This window comes from Mobula birostris, chromosome 11 (assembly GCF_030028105.1).
Source record: "Mobula birostris isolate sMobBir1 chromosome 11, sMobBir1.hap1, whole genome shotgun sequence".
Taxonomy (NCBI): domain Eukaryota; kingdom Metazoa; phylum Chordata; class Chondrichthyes; order Myliobatiformes; family Myliobatidae; genus Mobula; species Mobula birostris.
The window spans coordinates 30104542-30124171 of NC_092380.1; the positions used below are offsets into that span (position 1 = coordinate 30104542).

The 19630-nt window shown below is 41.4% G+C and overlaps 1 protein-coding gene across 3 annotated transcripts in view; it reads right to left on the bottom strand.

The window, feature by feature from the left end:
* dlgap5 (discs, large (Drosophila) homolog-associated protein 5) overlaps window positions 1-19361 on the bottom strand; it is a 67237-nt gene extending 47876 nt beyond the window's left edge. The window contains exon 1 of one of the 3 annotated variants that reach the window (XM_072273071.1): window positions 19116-19361. In XM_072273071.1, coding sequence (XP_072129172.1) covers window positions 19116-19305 — 190 coding nt within the window. In that variant the 5' untranslated portion in view covers window positions 19306-19361. Of the gene's footprint in view, window positions 1-6187; window positions 6278-19115 lie in introns of those variants that run through there. The other 2 variants (XM_072273070.1, XM_072273072.1) reach the window with 2 other exon arrangements.
* Between the last annotated feature and the right edge of the window lie 269 nt (window positions 19362-19630).

Genomic DNA, 19630 nt, shown 5'->3' on the forward strand with positions numbered 1-19630 from the left:
GAATGAAAATAGTGTAGCACCAGACGACAGCTGCTGAAGATAAAGGACTGGAATACTGAATTCAGCTGCCCCAGTCCTGCACATGCATATTGTAATGTTTTAGTCACACCAATAGAGGGCATGGATCCCATCAAGTCCAAGTCAGTACTCTGGAGGGATATCCATTCCCCCTCCAGACAGCTTGCAGGCCATATCCGTCAACTGCCAATGCTATTTCCATTTGAAATCACATCTACTTCCAACAACCTAAAACATCAGATTCCTGGACTTGCCTCCTGCTGTATCAAAAATTTCTTCATTTACATCCTTTATTGGTTGCCCAAAACCTTAAATCCATCTTATTTAACTCAGAAGTAAATTTATTTGCCTTACCTAATGGCTAGATATTAGATTAGATCATGAGGACACTCAGTACTCGTCTATTGTCATTTAGAAATGCATGCATTAAGAAATGATACAATGTTCCTCCAGTATATCACCGAAACACAGGGCAGACCAAGACTAAAACTGACAAAAACCACATAATTATAACATACAGTTACAACAGTGCAAAACAATACCGTAATTTGATAAAGAGCAGATCATGGGCACGGAAAAAAAAGAAAGTCTCAAAGTCCTGATAGCCCCAACATCTCACGCAGACGGTAGAAGGGAGAAACTCTCCCTGCCATGAGCCTCCAGTGCCACAAACTTGCCGATGCAGCATCCTGGAAGCACCCAACCACAGGTGATGTCCGAAAACTTCGAGCCCCCGACCAACCCTCCGACACCGAGCACCGTCTCTGCTGAGCGCTTTGACCTTGCCCCGGCCGCCGAGCAACGAGCAAAGCCGAGGACTCGGGGCCTTCCCCTCCGGAGATTTCGGATCACACAGTAGCAGCAGCAGCGAAACAGGTATTTCAGAAGTTTCACCAGATATTCCTCTGTGCTCTCACGTCTGCCTCTATCAAATCAGAATTGTGCACGGCACCCTACTTGACAGATAACAGATATTCATCACCGGAGTGGCGCTGTGCCGCGCCGCCATCTTCTCCTCTCCAATTTAACATCAACATATCAAATGGAGCCTGGACAATGATACAATGTCTGCCTTAGGATTTGAGTGCAAGATTGCTCACTTCCACTCTGGTTCTGTGGGTTCTGAATTAACTAATGAGGCCAATATGAGAATCACAAATTCTTCCAGGTAGCAGAGAGCAGGTGGTGCCCGCAGAGGTGACCATGAGGTTCAAGATGGCAAACTCTGAACATTGACGAGTAGGCATCTGTACTTGTTATGTATGGATGCAAGATGCTCAATAACATCCTTTGCCATATTGAGCATTGCCAAGGTCAGGCATTCCCATGAATTGGTAGGGATGCCATACCTTCCCCTAGGAAGCTTTGAGTACACACAAATGTTTTGCTCCACTGCTGGTAATTGCTTCCCATGACTGAAGCCAGAATTAAGTACATTCAGAAATATGTTTGGCATTCTAATGGCATGAACTGCTAAAAGTGGTTGACAGAGTAATTAGTGCTCAGGGTGTGCTGAAGCTTGATCGACCCCTTCAAAGGTTTTGTGGGGAAGGACAATAGTTTAGGATCAAACTGTCATCAGGGGCTGGGATCTGTAGTTTCACACGTCCTATCTGAAGTAGCATGGTCACATTGTAAGAAAATGTTAAAGGCAATAGAGACAACCCTGGGAATTACAGACTATAGAACATAACAGTACAATCCCCTTTAACTTCCTCCAAGATCAATCCAACTCTTTTCTCCTAAATAGCCCTCCATTTTTCCTTTCATCCATGTATCCATCTAAGTTTCTTAAAAGTTCCAATACATCTGCCTCTACCACCACCCCAGTAGAGCTTTCATGCACTCACCACTGTAAAAAAAAACCTACCTCTGACATCATGGTATTGGTCTTGCCATGCCCCCTCGTGTTAGCCATTTCCACCCTGAGAAGTCTCTGGATATCCACTCTTCCTTTGCCTTTATCATATTGTACACCTCTATCTAGTCACCAATCATCCTCCTTTGCTCCATAAACTCTGGATTACTACCTCAGCCACGTGCAAATTGGCATAAGGTTAAGAAGATTAGAAAGTTAAATGCGTGGTTCAAGGATTGGTATGGGAGAAGTGGGTTTGAATTCATGGGCAACTGGCATCAGCATTGGGGAAGGAGGGAGCTGTACCAATGGGACTGGCTCCAACCTGAACCGTGATGGGACCTGGACTCCAGTGAATCACATGACTAGGGTTGAGGATAGAAGAGTGAAGAAAAGTCAAGTGCAGAAGAGTAAAAGATTTTAAAAGCAAAATGAGTGCAAGGGCACTTTATCTCAATGCCTATAGAATTTGAAACAAGATCAGTGAACTTGTGGCACAAATCAGTACAAACAGGCATAGTTTAGTAGCCTTTACAGAAATATGGTTGAAGGGTGGAGAGGATCGGGAATGAAATATCCAAGGCTATGAGGTAATATGGAAGGACTGGCAGGAAGGCAAGGGAGGAGGGGTAGCGCTCTTAATTAAAGATGACATCAGGGCGATAGTGAGAGACAATAGAAGATCTAAGAAACAGACTGTTGAATCCATCTGAATAGAGATTAGGAATAGTAAAGGGAAAAAAATCCACTAGTGGGAGTTTCTTGGCCACTGAATAATAACATCAGTGGCACAGGCAATAAACAGAAATATCTGAGGCATGTAAGAATGAAACAACAGTTATCATGGGGGACTTTAACTTGCACATAGATTGCTTCGACCAACTTGATTCACCCAATCTTGAGGACTTCATAGAATGTATCCGTGATGGCTTTCTTGAACAGCATGTTACGAAACCTACAAAGGAATGTGCTATCTTAGATGTGGTCCTGTTCAATGAGACAGGTAAAATTAGTGATCTTATAGTTACAGATCCTCTTGGAAAGAGTGATCACAGTATGATTAAATTTCTCATATAAATGGAGGGTGCAATAGTTTGATCTAATACCAGTGAATTATGCCTAAACAAAGGAGACTCCAATGGGATGAGGGAGGATTTGGCTAGTGTAGACTGGGAACACAGGCTACATGGTGGGACGGTTGAGGAACAGTAGAAGATTTCCAAGGAGATTTTTCATGGTGCTCAGAAGTCTATTCCATTTAAAAGCAAGGACAGTAAGGATGGGAAGTGACAGCCTTGGATAACTAAAGAAATAAACGAAGCCATCAAACTAAAAGCTCATGCATACAAAGTTGCCAAGAGTAGTGGGAAAACTTTAAAAAGCAACAGAAGTACCACTAAGCGAGCAATAAAGAAAGGGAAGCTGGATTATGAAAATAAACTAGCACACAATCTAAAAACAGATAGTAAAAGATTTTATAACTATATAAAGCAGAAAAGGGAGGCTAAAGTGAATGTAGGTCCCTTGGAGGATGAAGAGGGAGAATTGATATTGGGTAACGAGGAAAAGGCCAAGGCTTTAAATGACTATTTTGTGTCGGTCTTCATGGTGGAGGACACATCTAAGATGCCAAACAGAAATGTTATAGATGCGATGGGTGGTGAGGACCTTGATACAAAAGCCATCACAAAAGAGGTAGTACTGAGCAAACTTGTGGACCTGAAGATAGACAAGTCTCCTGGTCCTGATGGAATGCATCCCAGGGTACTGAAAGAAATGGCAGAAGTAATAGCAGCAGCTTGGGTGATAATTTACCAAAATTCGCTGGACTCTAGGTAGGTCCGGGTGGATTGGAAGATGGAGGACATCACACCACTGTTCAAAATAGGATGCAGGCAAAAGGCAGGTAACTGTAGGCCAGTTAGTTTAACATCTGTAGTTGGGAAAATGCTTGAAGCTATCATTACAGAAATAGCAAGGATCTGGAAAGAAATGGATCCATCTTGCAGACGCAGCATGGACTCAGCAAAGGCAGGTCCTGTTTGACAAACTTATTGGAGTTCCTTGAGGAATGAACAAGCACAGTGTATAGAGGGGAACAGACTGACATTACTTACTTGGATTTCCAGAAGGTGTTTGATAAGGTGCCACATAAAAGACTTATCCATAAGATAAGGATGAATAGAGTTTGGGGTGATGTTTTAGCATGGATAGAGGATTGGTTAACTAATAGAAAGCAGAGAGTTGGGGTACATGGGTGTTACTCTGGTTGGCAATCAGTGGTGAGTGGTGTGCCGCAGGGGTCGGTGTTGGGCCCACAACTGTTCACGATATACATTAATGATCTGGAAGAGGGGACCAAGAATAGTGTATCTAAGTTTGCTGATAATACTAAATTGAGTGGAAAAGCAAATTGTGCAGAAGATACCGAGAGTCTGCAAAGAGATATAGATAGGTTAAGTGAGTGGCCAATGGTCTGGCAGATGGGAGTGCAATGTTGGTAAATGCGAGATCATCCACCTTGGAAGGAGAAATGAAAGAGCAGATTATTATTTAAATGGTAAAAAAAAAAAATTGCAGCATGCTGCTAAGCAGAGGGACTTGGGAGTGCTTGTGCATGAATCTCAAAAGGTTGGTTTGCAGGTGCAGCAAGCTATCAAGGCAAATGAAATGATGGCCTTCATTACTAGAGGGGTTGAACTTAAGAGCAGGGAGGTTATGCTGCAACTGTACAGGGTACTGGTGAGGCTGCACCTGGAGTGATGTGTGCAGTTCTGGTCTCATTACTTGAGGAAGAATATACTGGCTTTGGAGGCAATGCAGAGGAGGTTCACCAGGTTGATTCCAGAGATGAAGGGGTTAGACTATGAGGAGCAATTGAGTCGCCTGGAACTATACTCATTGGAATTCAGAAGAATGAGAGGAGATCTTATAGAAACATAAAATTATGAAAGGGATAGACAAGATAGAGGCAGGAAAGCTGTTTCCACTGGCAGGTGAAACTAGAACTAGGGGACATAGCCTCAAGATTTGGGGGAGTAGATTTAGAACATAGAATAGTACAGCACAGTACAGGCCCTTTGGCCCACAATGTTTTGCTGACCCTTAAACCCTGCCTCCCATATAACCCCCCACCTTAAATTCCTCCATATACCCGTCTAATAGTCTCTTAAATTTCACTAGTGTATCTGCCTCCACCACTGACTCAGGCAGTGCATACCACGCACCAACCACTCTCTGAGTAAAAAACCTTCCTCTAATATCCCCCTTGAACTTCCCACCCCTTACCTTAAAGCCATGTCCTCTTGTACTGAACAGTGGTGCCCTGGGGAAGAGGAGCTGACCGTCCACTCTATCTATTCCTCTTAATATCTTGTATACCTCTATCATGTCTCCTCTCATCCTCCTCCTCTCCAAAGAGTAAAGCCCTAGCTCCCTTAATCTCTGATCATAATGGATACTCTCTGAACCAGGCAGCATCCTGGTAAATCTCCTCTGTACCCTTTCCAATGCATTCATATCTTTCCTATAGTGAGGCGACCAGAACTGGACACAGTACTCCAAGTGTGGCCTAACCAGAGTTATACAGAGCTGCATCATTACCTCGCGACTCTTAAACTCTATCCCTTGACTTATGAAAGCCAACACCCCATAAGCTTTCTTAACTATGCAATCTACCTGTGAGGCAGCTTTCAGGGATCTGTGGTCATGTACTCCCAGATCCCTCTGCTCCTCCACACTACCAAGTATCCTGCCATTTACTTTGTACTCTGCCTTGGAGTTTGTCCTTCCAAAGTGTACCACCTCACACTTCTCTGGGTTGAACTCCATCTGCCACTTCTCAGCTTACTTCTGCATCCTATCAATGTCTCTCTGCAATCTTCAACACTATCCACAACACTACCAACCTTTGTGTTGTCTGCAAACTTGGCAAGCCACCCTTCTACCCCCATATCCAGGTCATTATTGAAAATCACGAGGACTTTCCAGAAGGGGGCCCATGGAGTGAGCTGTACTTTGGCGTCGCTCCATACCCTTTACTTTTTTTTTTTTTTTTTTTTTTTTTATAACATATAACCACTCTTATTAACTTTACCTATACTGACACTAAATGAATTATACTACAAATATATCATCGAACTTCGACTTTTACTTACTGAAAATGCACACCAGAGGACGAGAAGTTAAAAACGGAAAGGGTCCCAGCGGGGATGGAAAAAATGATGGTGATCCTGAAACAGCGAAGGAAGCTCCGATAACTATGAAACTAATGAAGAAACTTCTAGAAGATACAGTTAATCGAAGACTCACCGCAATTGAAGAAGTGTTGAAGTCGTTGCAAGAAGAATCAAGAATATTCAGACGTGAAATCGATCAACTTCAAGTCAGAATCTCGGAACTAGATGAAGATGGCCGCAAAAGGGATAGAAAAATTGAAACTCTTGAAAAAAAGTTTAACTTCGGTAACTCAGCAATTGGAACGTTATCAAGCTAAGACTACCGATCTTGAAAATCACTCCTGACGACAGAATTTGAGAATAATTGGTTTTCCTGAAGATGCTGAGACAGGAGATCCTACCAAATATTTTTCTAAATTGCCAATGGATGCGTTTGGCTCTGATATATTGGAGGAGCCCCCACTATTAGATCGTGCACATCGTTCATTTCGTTTTAATCCGGAGAATGTGGCTAGACCAAGACCAATCATTATTCGGTTTCATTATGTCCATGATAAGGAACAAGTTATTCGAGCTGCCCGGAAGAAAGGTATGATCGAATTTCGAGAATTCAAGTTCAGAATTGTTGAAGACTACAGCCAAGATGTACTGAAAAAATGGATGACTTTTAAACCACAGATGGCAGAACTTTATCGTCAGGGCTATGAAATAGCGTTACTGTTTCCAGCCCGTCTGAGAGTGGTTATGCCAGACTCGTGTAGCCTGTTTAAAAATCCAATGGAAGCCCAAAGTTTTCTTGATGATCTGCCTCCCTCTGTGGAGGATTAACTAATGTATCGCTTTGTATTTTCTCTCGTCTTTGATTTGTATAGTTGAAGGGTTTTTTCCCCCTTGATCTTGCAGTGTAGGTTTGCTTTATATTGTTAAATGATATGATGCTTTTCTGTTGGTGATCTTGTATGTCTTACTCTTAATACTTTTTGAAAGTTATTTAGTTACAATTTTAATGCTTGTTTTCTTTCTGTAATATTACTGGAGTATATTTTAAAATGGTGGATTGTTTTCTTCTTCTCCCCAGAATCCTTTCTGTCTCTAACGTCACTTCCGATCATTTATATATGAAAAATTAATACAGTAATATGATCTAACGTTTAATGTTCTTTGAAATATGAGTAAGAAGGAACTATTCGATGCTTATAATTGTTGTAAGCTTTTTCTTACCATTATAGCTTTTTTAAAAATATGGGTGGTATCTTTTTTGATAAACATGTTTCTTTTGGGTTGCCTTCGGGAAAGATGGGGTTAGGATTAGCTTTAGATGTAGCATTGGCCACTGTCTGGCTTTTTTCTGGGTTTTTGTGGGAGGTGGGTGGTATTTTTGTTCTTATTTTTATTTCATTTTTGCCTTTTAAACGGGCTGACATGAAACTACCAAAATGTCTGAAATGTCATAACTTCCGGTTCCTCATTGGACCTTTTTGCCTCTTCCGGGGTCATGAGTCTGTACTCTGGTTAACCCTTTACATACCTTATACTCAAGCTTATTACGATGGATAAGATTATTAATTTGGTTTCTTGGAATACAAATGGCTTAAACCACCCAATTAAACGGAAGAAAATTTTAAAAATTATTCCATAGGATGAATGCTCATATTATTTTTGTGCAAGAAGCTCATGTCTGGAAAGAAGATAATCAGTGTTTTTTTAGATTCTGGAAGGACTATCAGTACCACTTGAACTCACAGGCTAAAGTAAAAGGCGTTTCTATTTTTATAGATCTGTCAATTTCATTCCTGCATTATGAGACAATTTCAGATCCCAATGGCAGATTTTTGTTAATTACTGGCTTGCTATTTAACAAAAAAGTTGCTATGCTTAATGCTTATGCCCCAAATGTTGACTGTCCTGATTTTTTATTTTTTTAAGAATCTCTTCACATCTCTTCCTAACTTAAATGACTATATGCTGATTATGGGTGGAGATTTCAATTGTTGTTTAAATCCTTTGATGGATAGATCCAAGTCCAATCAAGTACTTCCGAACAAATTGGCTACCCTTATTAACTCTTTTATGACCGACTCTGGAATCTCAGAAATTTGGAGATTCTTACATCCAAATGAGAAAGAGTTCTCTTTTTTCACATGCATATCAGCACTATTCAAGAATTGACTATTTTTTTTTAAAAATCGACTCTCGATTAGTTCCTCTTGTTACTGGTTGCGGATATGATTCTATTGCTGTTTCTGACCATGCACCGTTGAAATTATTTATTAACTTAAGGGACACATTTACTAATTCTAGACAATGGCAATTTAATACCACCTTGCTTCAAGATTCAGATTTTGTTCAGTTTATTGAGGAACAGATTAACTTTTTCTTTACAATGAATTCTACAGAGGATATTTCCAGTGGGCCACTCTGGGATACTTTTAAAGCATATATTTGTGGACAAATTATTTCATATACTGCTGGTTTAAAAAAGTGAACTATTACGGAAATACTTAAACTGGTTGACAAGATTGAAGAAGTTCATAAGAAATATTCTATAGCTCCTAATCAGAAACTTTACAGAGAGTTGAACTTCAAATGGAACATAATCTCTTATTATCATCTTCGATTGAAAGTCAATTAATCAAAACTAAAGTCAATTTTATATACGTGGTGATAAAACTGGGAAACTTTTAGCTAATCAATTGAAATCGGCCTTGGTTAAACGACAGATTCTTAAGATTCGTAAACAAGATGGCACTTTGACAGCTGACCATGACGGGATTAATAAATCCTTTCAAGAATTCTATACCTCCTTATATCAATCAGAATTTCCTGATGACTCTACTATAATGCATGAAAATTTTAAGAAATTGAGTATTCCAAAATTATCATCTAATGAATGTTCAAAGCTAGATGTACATATTACAGTAGAGGAAATAAAGAATGCTATTTTTTTGATGAACTCAAGTAAAGCACCTGGCCCAGACGGATTTACAGTAGAATTTTAAAAATTTTTCTCTGACTACACTCTGACAACAATTTACTCTGACTACTCTGACTCCTTGGCTATGTAGTGTTTTTAGGGATGCAGTATCTATAATCACCACAATCTTTTTATTGAGCTTCTATTTCCCTAATTCTTAAAAAAAATAAGGATCCCACTGAATGTGCATCTTATAGGCCTATATCTTTGCTGAATGTGGATTCTAAGATTTTTTCTAAAATATTGGCAATGACATTAGAGAATGTATTACCTCAAATTAATTCTGCTGATCAGACTGGATTTACTAAAAATCATTACTCTTTTTTAATATTAGGAGATTAATGAATATTGTTTATATGCCTTTACCCAAAATTCCAGAATGCGTTATTTCATTGGATGCTGAGAAAGCTTTTGACAGGGTTGAATGGACACATTTATTTAACACCCTTGAGAAATTTAATTTTAGTTTGATATTTATACCTTTGATTAAACTGATATATCTTACCCCTTTGGCTTCGGTATTTACTAATAATCAAAGATCCCCTCTTTTTCATTTATTCCGTGGTACTAGGCAGGGCTGTCCTCTTAGCCCACTACTATTTGATATTGCTTTGGAACCGCTAGCTATTGCTATTCATGACCCCCCTAATATATTTGGCATTACTTGTGAAAATGAGACTCAAATTATCACTATATGCAGATAATCTGCTATTATATATTTCTAACCCAGGAAAATCTATTCCGGCAGTATTAACTTTGCTTGCTCAGTTTAGCAGTTTTTCTGGTTATAAATTGGACCTAGGTAAGAGTGAACTTTTTCCATTAAATATGTAGGTTCCCACTTATAGAAACTCTCCATTTCGAGTGACTACTGACTATTTTACTTACCTAGGAGTTAAATTACTAAGAGACACAAGGATCTTTTTGATTTTAACCTTTTACCATTAATTAATCAGGTTAAACAACTGATTACTAAGTGGTCCCCATTGTCTCTATCATTGATTGGCCGAATCAATGCTATTAAAATGATTATTTTACCTAAATTTTTATATTTATTTCAAACGATACCAACTTTTATTCCTAAGTCCTTTTCTGATACTATTGATTCTAAAATTTCCTCTCATATATGGCAAAATAAAAATCCCAGATTAAGTAAAAAATACTTACAGAAATCTAAGTAAGAGGGTGGTTCGGCATTGCCTAACCTAAGTTTTTATTATTGGGCAAGTAATATTCGATATTTAATATTTTGGACGCAAGATTGGAATACAACTCCAAGCCCATATTGGGTAAACCTTGAAGGCCACTCTGTACAAGGGTTTTCTTTAACTTTCATTTTAGGAACTTCACTTCCTTTTGTACTATCTAAATTGAATAAACAAATGTTTAACCCTATAGTTAAACATACATTGCGAATATGGTTTCAATTTCGTAAATTTTTGGGCCTGAATGAATTTATGTTATCAGGTCCTATTATATCTAATTTCTTTTTTTCAACCCTCGGTAATGGACCAAGCCTTTTTGATGTGGAAAACGAAAGGTGTAATATGTTTTCGCGATTTATTTCTGGATAACTGTTTTATGTCTTTTGAGCAGTTATCTAAGAAATTTGATTTGCCTAGATCCCATTTTTTTTTAAAGATATTTACAAATAAGTAATTTTTTTAAAATACTACGTTGCCTACCTTTCTGACTTCAAATCCTACTCGCATTATTGATAAAAATTTTAGGTTTAAATCTTTTCAGAAGGGATTAATAGCAATTATTTATGATATAATTATGAAATTACAGCCAGGTATATCTGATAAAATTAAAAACGAATGGGAAAGGGAACTTCAACTTTGTCTACCTATAGAGAAATGGGATAAAATTTTTCAATTAGTTAGTACTTCTTCTATATGTGCTAAACATACATTAATACAATTTAAAGTAGTACATAGAGCCCATATGTCCAAAGATAAACTAGATCGTTTTTATTCCCATATAAATCCGACTTGTGACAGATGTCACTCTGAGGTGGCCTCTAACTCATATGTTTTGGTCCTGTCCTCTTTTGGAAAAATATTGGAAAGATATCTTTGGTATTATTTCAACAGTTCTATGTTTTGATTTAAAACCCCATCCTATTATGGCAATTTTTGGATTGCCAATGGTAGAACATAGATCTTTGTCTTCTTCAGCCTGTCGGATGATAGCATTTGTTACTTTAATGGCTAGAAGGTTGAACTGGAAGGAAATCAATCCTCCTACTACATTCCAATGGTTTTCTCAAACTATATTAAAGTTTAAATTTCCAAAAAATTAGAAGTGATATTTTTGATCCTTCGGTTAAATTTGAAGAAACTTGGAAACCTTTTATGCAACATTTTCATATGATGTAATCTGACCTTTCTGAATCTTTTTTTTCTAACTTAAATTATATGAATAGAGGAGCAGAGTTGACGACATTATTGAACGTGTCTGATTCAAGATATTGGTCTAGCCCTGTTTTGTTCTGTTTTTTTTTGATTTTTTTTCTTTTTCTTTTGGGGATTTTTCTTTGTTTATATATATACTTTTTCTTTTTATTTATTTTTTATGACTAATTTCATTATGAGTTTGGAAGTCTATTATACCTATTTTACTTAAAATCCTTTTTGTATATGCTGATTAAGATTATTCCAATCTCTTTGTACCAACTTTGTTATTGAGTTTATAACTTTGAAAATTAATAAAAAGATTTAAAAAGAAAGAAAGAAAGAAAGAAAAGAAAAATCACGAAAAGTAGAGGTCCCAGAACCAATCCTTGTGGGACACCACTAGTCACAACCCTCCAATCTGAATATACTCTCTCCACCACGACCCTCTACTTTCTGCAGCCAAGCCAATTCTGAATCCACCTGGCCAAACTTCCCTGGATCCTATGCCTTCTGACTTTCTGAATAAGCCTACCATGTGGAACCTTGTCAAATGCCTTACTAAAATCCATGTAGATCACATCCACTGCACTACCCTCATCTATATGCCTGGTCACCTCCTCAAAGAACTCTATCAAGCTTGTTAGACACGATCTGCCCTTCACAAATCCATGCTGACTGTCCCTGATCAGACCATGATTCTCTAAACGCCCATAGATCCTCTCTCTAAGAATCTTTTCCAACAGCTTTCCCATAGACGCAAGGCTCACTGGTCTATAATTACCTGGACTATCCCTACTACCTTTTTTGAACAAGGGGACAACATTCGCCTCCCTCCAATCCTCCGGTACCATTCCCATGGACAGTGAGCACATAAAGATCCTAGCCAGAGGCTCAGCAGTCTCTTCCCTCACCTTGTAGAGCAGCCTGGGGAATATTCTATCAGGCCCCGGGGACTTATCCGTCCCAATGTATTTTAACAAATCCAACACCTCCTCTCCTTTAATATCAACATGCTCCAGAACATCAACCTCACTCATACTGTCCTCACCGTCATCAAGTTCCCTCTCATTGGTGAATACCGAAGTATTCATTGAGGACCTCGCTCACTTCCACCGCCTCCAGGCACATCTTTCCACCTTTATCTCTAATCAGTCCTACCTTCACTCCTGTCATCCCTTTGTTCTTCACATAATTGAAGAATGCCTTGGGGTTTTCCTTTACCCTACTCGCCAAGGCCTTCTCATGCCCCCTTCATGCTCTTCTCAGCCCCCTTCTTGCTTCCCTATATTCCTCAATAGACCTATCTGAGCCTTGCTTCCTAAACCTCATGTATGCTGCCTTCTTCCACCTGACTAGATTTTCCACCTCGCTTGTCACCTATGGTTCCCTCACCCTACCATTCTTTATCTTCCTCACTGGGACAAATTTATCCGTAACATCCTGCAAAAGATCCCTAAACATCGACCACATGTCCATAGTACATTTCCCTGCAAAAACATCATCCCAATTCACACTCACAAGTTCTGGCCTTATAGCCTCATAATTTGCCCTTCCCCAATTAAAAATTTTCCTGTCCTCTCTGATTCTATCATTTTCCATGATAATACTAAAGGCCAGGGAGCGGTGGTCACTGTCCCCCATATGCTCACCCACTGAGAGATCTGTGACCTGACCTGGTTCGTTACCTAATACCAGATCCAGTATGACATTCCCCCTAGTCGGCCTGTCAACATACTGTGATGGGAATCTGTCCCGGACACACTTAACAAACTCTGCCCTGTCTAAACCATTGGAACTAATCAGGTGCCAATCAATATTAGGGAAGTTAAAGTCACCCATGATAACAACCCTGTTATTTTTGCACCTTTCCAAAATCTGCCTTCCAATCTGCTCCTCGGTATCTCTGCTGCTACCAGGGGGCCTATAGAATACTCCCAATAGAGTAACTGCTCCCTTCCTGTTTCTGACTTCCACCCATACTGACTCAAAAGAGGATCCTGCTACATTACTCACCCTTTCTGTAGCTGTAATAGTATCCCTGACCAGTAATGCCACCCCTCCTCCCATTTCCCCCCCTCTCTATTCCTTTTAAAGCACTGAAGTCCAGGAATATTGAGAATCCATTCCTGCCCTGGTGCCAGCCAAGTCTCTGTAATGGCCACTACATCATAATTCCATGTATGTATCCAAGCTCTCAGTTCATCACCTTTGTTCCTGATGCTTCTTGCATTGAAGTACATGCACTTTAGCCCTTCTACCTTACTGTCTTTACACCATTTATTCTACTTCTCTTTCCTCAAACCCTCTCTATATGTTAGATCTGGCTTTACTCCATGCACTTCTTTTACTGCTCTGTCACTCTGGGTCCCATACCCCTTGCAAATTAGTTTAAACCCTCCCAAACCATGCTAGCAAACTTACCTGCAAGGATATCAATCCCCCGAGTTCAGGTGCAACCCATCCAATCTGTACAGGTCCCACCTTCCCCAGAAGAGATCCCAATGATCCAAAAATCTAAAACCCTGCCTCCTGCACCAACTCCTCAGCCATGCATTCAACTGCCATCTGCTCCAATTCTTACCATCACTATCATGTAGCACTGGCAGCAATCCTGAGAACGCCACCCTTGAGGTCCTGTTCTTCAGCCTTCTGCCTAGTTCCCAAAACTCATACTTCAGGACCTCATCCCTCTTCCTGCCTATGTCTTTGGTACCAACATGTATCACAACTTCTGGTCGCTTTCCCTCTCATACCAGGATGTCGTGCACCTGGTCAGAGACATCCCGGACCCTGGCACCCAGGAGGCAGCAAACCACGCGGGTGTCCTTCTCATGTCCACAAAATCTCCTGTCTGCTCCCGACTATAGAGTCCCCAATGATGACAGCTCTCCTCTTCTCCGTCCCACCCTTCTGCACCACAGGGTCAGACTCAGTGCCGGAGGCCCTGCCACCATGGCTCACACCTGGTTGGTCGTCCCCACCAACAGTATCCAGGATGGTATACTTATTATTCAGGAAAATGACTACAGGGGTGCTCTGCACTACCTGTCTACTCACCCTTGCTTTCCCCCCTCTGACTGTGTGTGACTGTCACCCAACAACCTGCTTCCGACAGCCTAGGTGTGACTACCTCCCTGTAGCTCTTATCTGTGACTGCCTCATTCTCCCTTTTGAGTCAAAAGTCATCCAGCTGCTGCTCCAGATTCCTTACACGGTCTTCCATATCGCCCAGCCGCATGCATTTCTGGCAGATGTGACTCTGTGGGGGAGGGGAGCTCTCCCAAGACTGCCACATCTCACATGAGAGGGACATCACTATCTTGGGAGGCATTGTAAAGCCCAATTGGGAGCAAGCTCGTCCTCCGTCTCTTCTCGTCGAAGCCTCAAAGCTCCACTCCTTCACTGGCCCACTCACTCACTTTAGGATGGAGATGAAGATGAACTGCTTTCCCCAGAGAGTGCTGAATTTGTGGGATTCTCTGCCCAATGAAGTGGTGGAGGCTCCTTCAGGAAATATACTTAAGATTGGATAGATTTTCGCATAGCAGGTAGGTGGAGGCAAGTCCATGGCCAGATCAGCCATGATCTTATTGAATGGTGGAGCAGGCTCGACCAGCCAGATGGCCTATTCCTACTCCCATTTCTTGTTCTTATGTAATGTCCTAGCTCACTCACACTAGCCCCATAAGACATGCATTAATCTTATGGATTTTAGCAAGGTGTAGGCTCATTTAGAAAGTCATGTGGTCGGTCAAGTAAACAGTGAAGTGATACACTTTGGAAGATTGAACTTGAAAGCCAGAAACAAAGCTAACTGCACAATTCTTAGCAGTGTGGAGGAATGGAGGGATCTTAGTGACCAAGTTGATAGACTGGTTAAGGTGCTCTATGGTGTGTTCACCTTCATTAATGGGGAAATGAATTGAAGAGTCATGAGTAATTTTGTAGCTCTGTAAAATTCAGGTTAGACCAGGTTCAGTTCTGGTCACCTTATTATAGGGAGGATACTGAAGCTTTAGTGGATGCAGAGGACATCTACCAGCATACTGCTTGGATTAGAGAACATCTTATGAGGAAAGGCTGAGCGGAGGGACAGAAGAGGAGGTGACTTGATAGAGTGGACCGAAGGGCATGTTCCTGTGCTGTATTGTTCTATAAATCTATATGTCTATGTATAAGATATAGAGTATGCAGCACCTTTTTCCAAGAGCAGCAGTGACAGATACCAGAAGATACCATTTAAAGGTGAGTGGAGGAAAAATTAGAGGAGATGTCAGAGGTAGGTTTTCTTTTACACAGACATTTAAAAGACTGAGATTGGCACATCAATGCAAGAAAAACAGAGGGCTATGGACTGTGTAGGAGGAAAGGGTAGAGTGAGCGTGGAAGAGGTTTATATTGTCTGGGCTTGGCCAAAAGCCCCATTCTATGCCATATTGTCAATGTTCTATTCTTCTCCAACAACTGCTTCTGCCTCCACTATCCCCTATAACAGTAGTGGCTCCTAAACTATTTTGGATTACTCTCCCCTTTGATGTCAGACCACATCCACAGCTTCCCCATCTTTCTGGCCATTACATACAAACTATAAAGAATTTGTTTTATGATGCAGTGAAGGAAAATAGGAACTGCAGATTCAAAGCAGTGAAGTGACAAATACAGTGCATTCCGATTAATTGAAGCCACTATTTGGGTCAACTCTGAAAGAACAAAAACTAACCAAGAAAATAGCCAGCTTTCTGTTTATTTTGGACACTACACTGCTTAGTTGGGACAGCTAACTGCTGCTGAATAGTTTCCAACTAGTGTCAGGTACATACATGTGTGTTCAAAATGCAGTGATATTTGTCACTGATAATTGGTGAGAAGTAAGCAACACGACAATTCAGAACTGCTTTACTGCAGAAACTGCTGGGAGTGAAAATAAAACTATTTTACAACTCAAGTAAGAAACTACGAAGAACTAAGGTATCACCAATCATTGTGAAATTTACAAGGGGGATGCAACAGTTACTAACTTGTATTAGTTACGTGCCCCTGTGTGGCTTAGACACTAGACCGTGTTTTTAAATAGCATCAGTTATGTACGCTTGTGTTATGTTATTTATCTAGGCTGACCAACACCGACTAGAAGCAGTGATTTTTGACACTACTTCATGCAGGAAGGCTCCATTGTCTGCACTGTGTGCTGATTTCGTTCATTTACAGTCAAAAGAGCATGGCAGCACACGTTTGAATTCCACCATCAATAACTATTACAAAGTTTTATAGTACTGCAGTACTATTGGTAATGTTGAAATTGATCCTGCAATTTGTTTAAAATACACAATTTTTAAAAACTCAGTTAACAGTAGTCTGTCTTTTTAAAACTTTTCTATGAAGCTTCAGCTAAGTGGGCAGCTGCTTAATTGGGCCAAAGTGCATTGGTCCCAATATGTCCACTGTAATTACTTTCTTAAAATAGGCCTGTAATCTGCCAGTAGCCACCCTTGTTACTGAGTGCACTCCCCCCACTACCCTCTTTACCTTTATAGTTCCTTAGAAACTTCGGGGCAGGTGATACCCACTTTGGAAACCACTGTTCCAAGGAAAGACTTTCCCTTGGATCTCTTACATTTCTCCCCCCCCACCACTTAAACCTAGCCTACCTTGGGAAACAGACTTTCTACCCTCAACCTTTTAAATTTCTATAAAGTCAGCCATTTTGACTTTGGGACTTTCTCGCATGGAGCTGGCCAATGCCGCTCTACTGGTCATTCGTGGGTTGCTTATTTGTTATGATGTATATATGCAGGGCGCAGGCGGGACGCACACTAACGGGATGATGTGGATCTTATCGCAAGATTCCTGAAGGGTTATGCTGTCAGGTCTATAAACGCTTTGTGTTCTCTCGTATTTAATGAGAGCAGCCCAGCCAGTCCAGTCTCTCTTTGTAACTAAAGCTCTCCACTCTCAGTGCATCTCTTTTACACGATTGCTACCACATCCTTCCTGCAGTGTATATACTCTACACGCAGCCTGTTTTATACAGCTGCAACATGTACTCATGCAACTCTTGTACTCAGTGATGTGAAACTTACTTCATTACCCTATTCACTTGTATCACCAAAAACTCTGGCATTTATTGCACATGGCCTGGTTAAATATCTCCTGCCACCACTTCAACCAATTTTCTAGTATAAATGACCCCCTACAGCATCCTTAAACACTGTTCACTATATATGACTATCGACTTCCGTATCATCCGGACTGACTTATCATACCATCCATTTTTATCCAAGTCAATTATATATGACAAACAAGTGTCCCTTCAGTATGCTGCTGGTTACTCGAGTCAGTCAGCAAAGCCACCCTCTACCAATCTTCAAGCCAATTTTAGGCCCTGTTTTTCAAAACAGCTCCGATCCCATGTGGCTAATGTTCTGGACCTTGTTAAAAGCTGGTCGCCCCACTATAGGAAGGATGTTGAGGCTTTGGAGATGGTGCAGTAGAGGTTTACCAGGACGCTGCCTGGATTATCAGAAGATGGATAAACCTGGATTGTTTTCTGTGGACTGTTGGAGGCTGAAGGAGATATGACAGAGGTTTATAAGATTATGGGAAGGCATAGATCAAGTAGGTGGAGTATCTGTTTCCCAGAGTTGAAATGTCTAATACCAGAGGGCATGCATTGAAGGTGGTGGGGGGTGGAAGTGAGGGACAGGGAGGATGTCCGGAATGTACTGCCTGGTATGATGGCAGGGGCAAATACATTAGATTTGAATGTGAGGAAGATGAAGGAATATAGGTATGGTGCAGGTTGTTGGGATTAGTGCTTGAGTGTTTCTGATAGGCACTTTAGCTGGTTTGTTACAAAACTGTGGGCCAAATAGTCTGTTCCTGTGCTCTATGACGAGAGGTGTGGATGGTTGGCAGGGGAATCATGCTGGGGAGAGAGAGAGGGGTGTCGATGGTGACTGATGGATGGAGGAAGAAACATTCCAGGCTTGATCTTCTGCTTTAGTTTCACCTCCCTGCATTGAGTTCGGTTTTTCAAGCATCCCCTCCTGAATTCATGTCTTTAAGTGACCAACGATACAGGTGTGTTCCTGTGTTCATACAATTGATGCAGGTAAATGGGATAGGGACAGATAGATACAAAGGTCAGCGATGCAGTGGTCCCAAGCCGCTGTTTCTACACTTTACAAGCATAAAAGAATTACCAAAGTCCACATGGACAACATCTACCTTCATCTAGTTTCACAGTGTCTTGGTTCACCGAGGATGACCAGTCGATCAAACTCTCCACCCCTTAAGACATGAATTCAGGAGGAGATACTTGAGGAACCGAACACAATGCAGGGAGGTGAAAATGAAGCAGAAGATCAAGCCTGGAATGTTTCTTCCTCCATCGATCAGTCACCATCGACCCCACCCACCCACCAGCATGATTCCCCTGCCAATCATCCACACGTCACCTGGCTCCACCTATCATCTCCTGCTTTGACCCGGACCCTCCCCCCACTCACAGATGAAGCGAGGCAAATCGAAACGGCGGTAACAGGTCTGTTGCCACAGACGCTACATAGCAATCTGTTTATTGAGTTTATAGGCGCCCTGAGGTGAAATCCATTACAGGAGGCGAGGGTAACCCTCTTATCGAAGGGCCAAGAGGCAGCAGGGATTTCCCCACCCGCCCGGGTACTCACTCGCTGGCGGCTCGGCCTCCTCAGCCGGCGGCGGCAGCGGCGGTTCGAAGCGCCGGCTCTTGCGGAAGGCGCGTTCCCTGTTCTCCTTCTGCGCAGCCGAGCGGCGCCGTGCCCTCTTCACCCGCAGCGCCTCCACGCTGAGCCCCGCCGTCTTGTAGCGCTCGGCGAAGCGGCTCGACGCGGCTTCCATGTTGGGGCAAGCCTGACTCCACACACCAACTGTCAAACAGCCCGCCTCGCATTTGAAACGCGCCCCGCCCTCTTGGCCGGGCTAACCCTTCTCTTTTATTGGCTCACTCTAAACGTCTGTCAATTCAATATCAGGCTGTGATTGGATTATTTTACCTACACTAGATGAACTACAACCATTCACAGAGCAGTTCAACTCTGATTGGCTGAAAATAACAGGTTGGTCATACGGCAATACAGTTGCCTTCCGATTGGTCAACTGGAATATGATTGCGTGAATCTCCAAGAGTAAGGTTGGAAAAACACGGCCAACGACTGTTCTGATT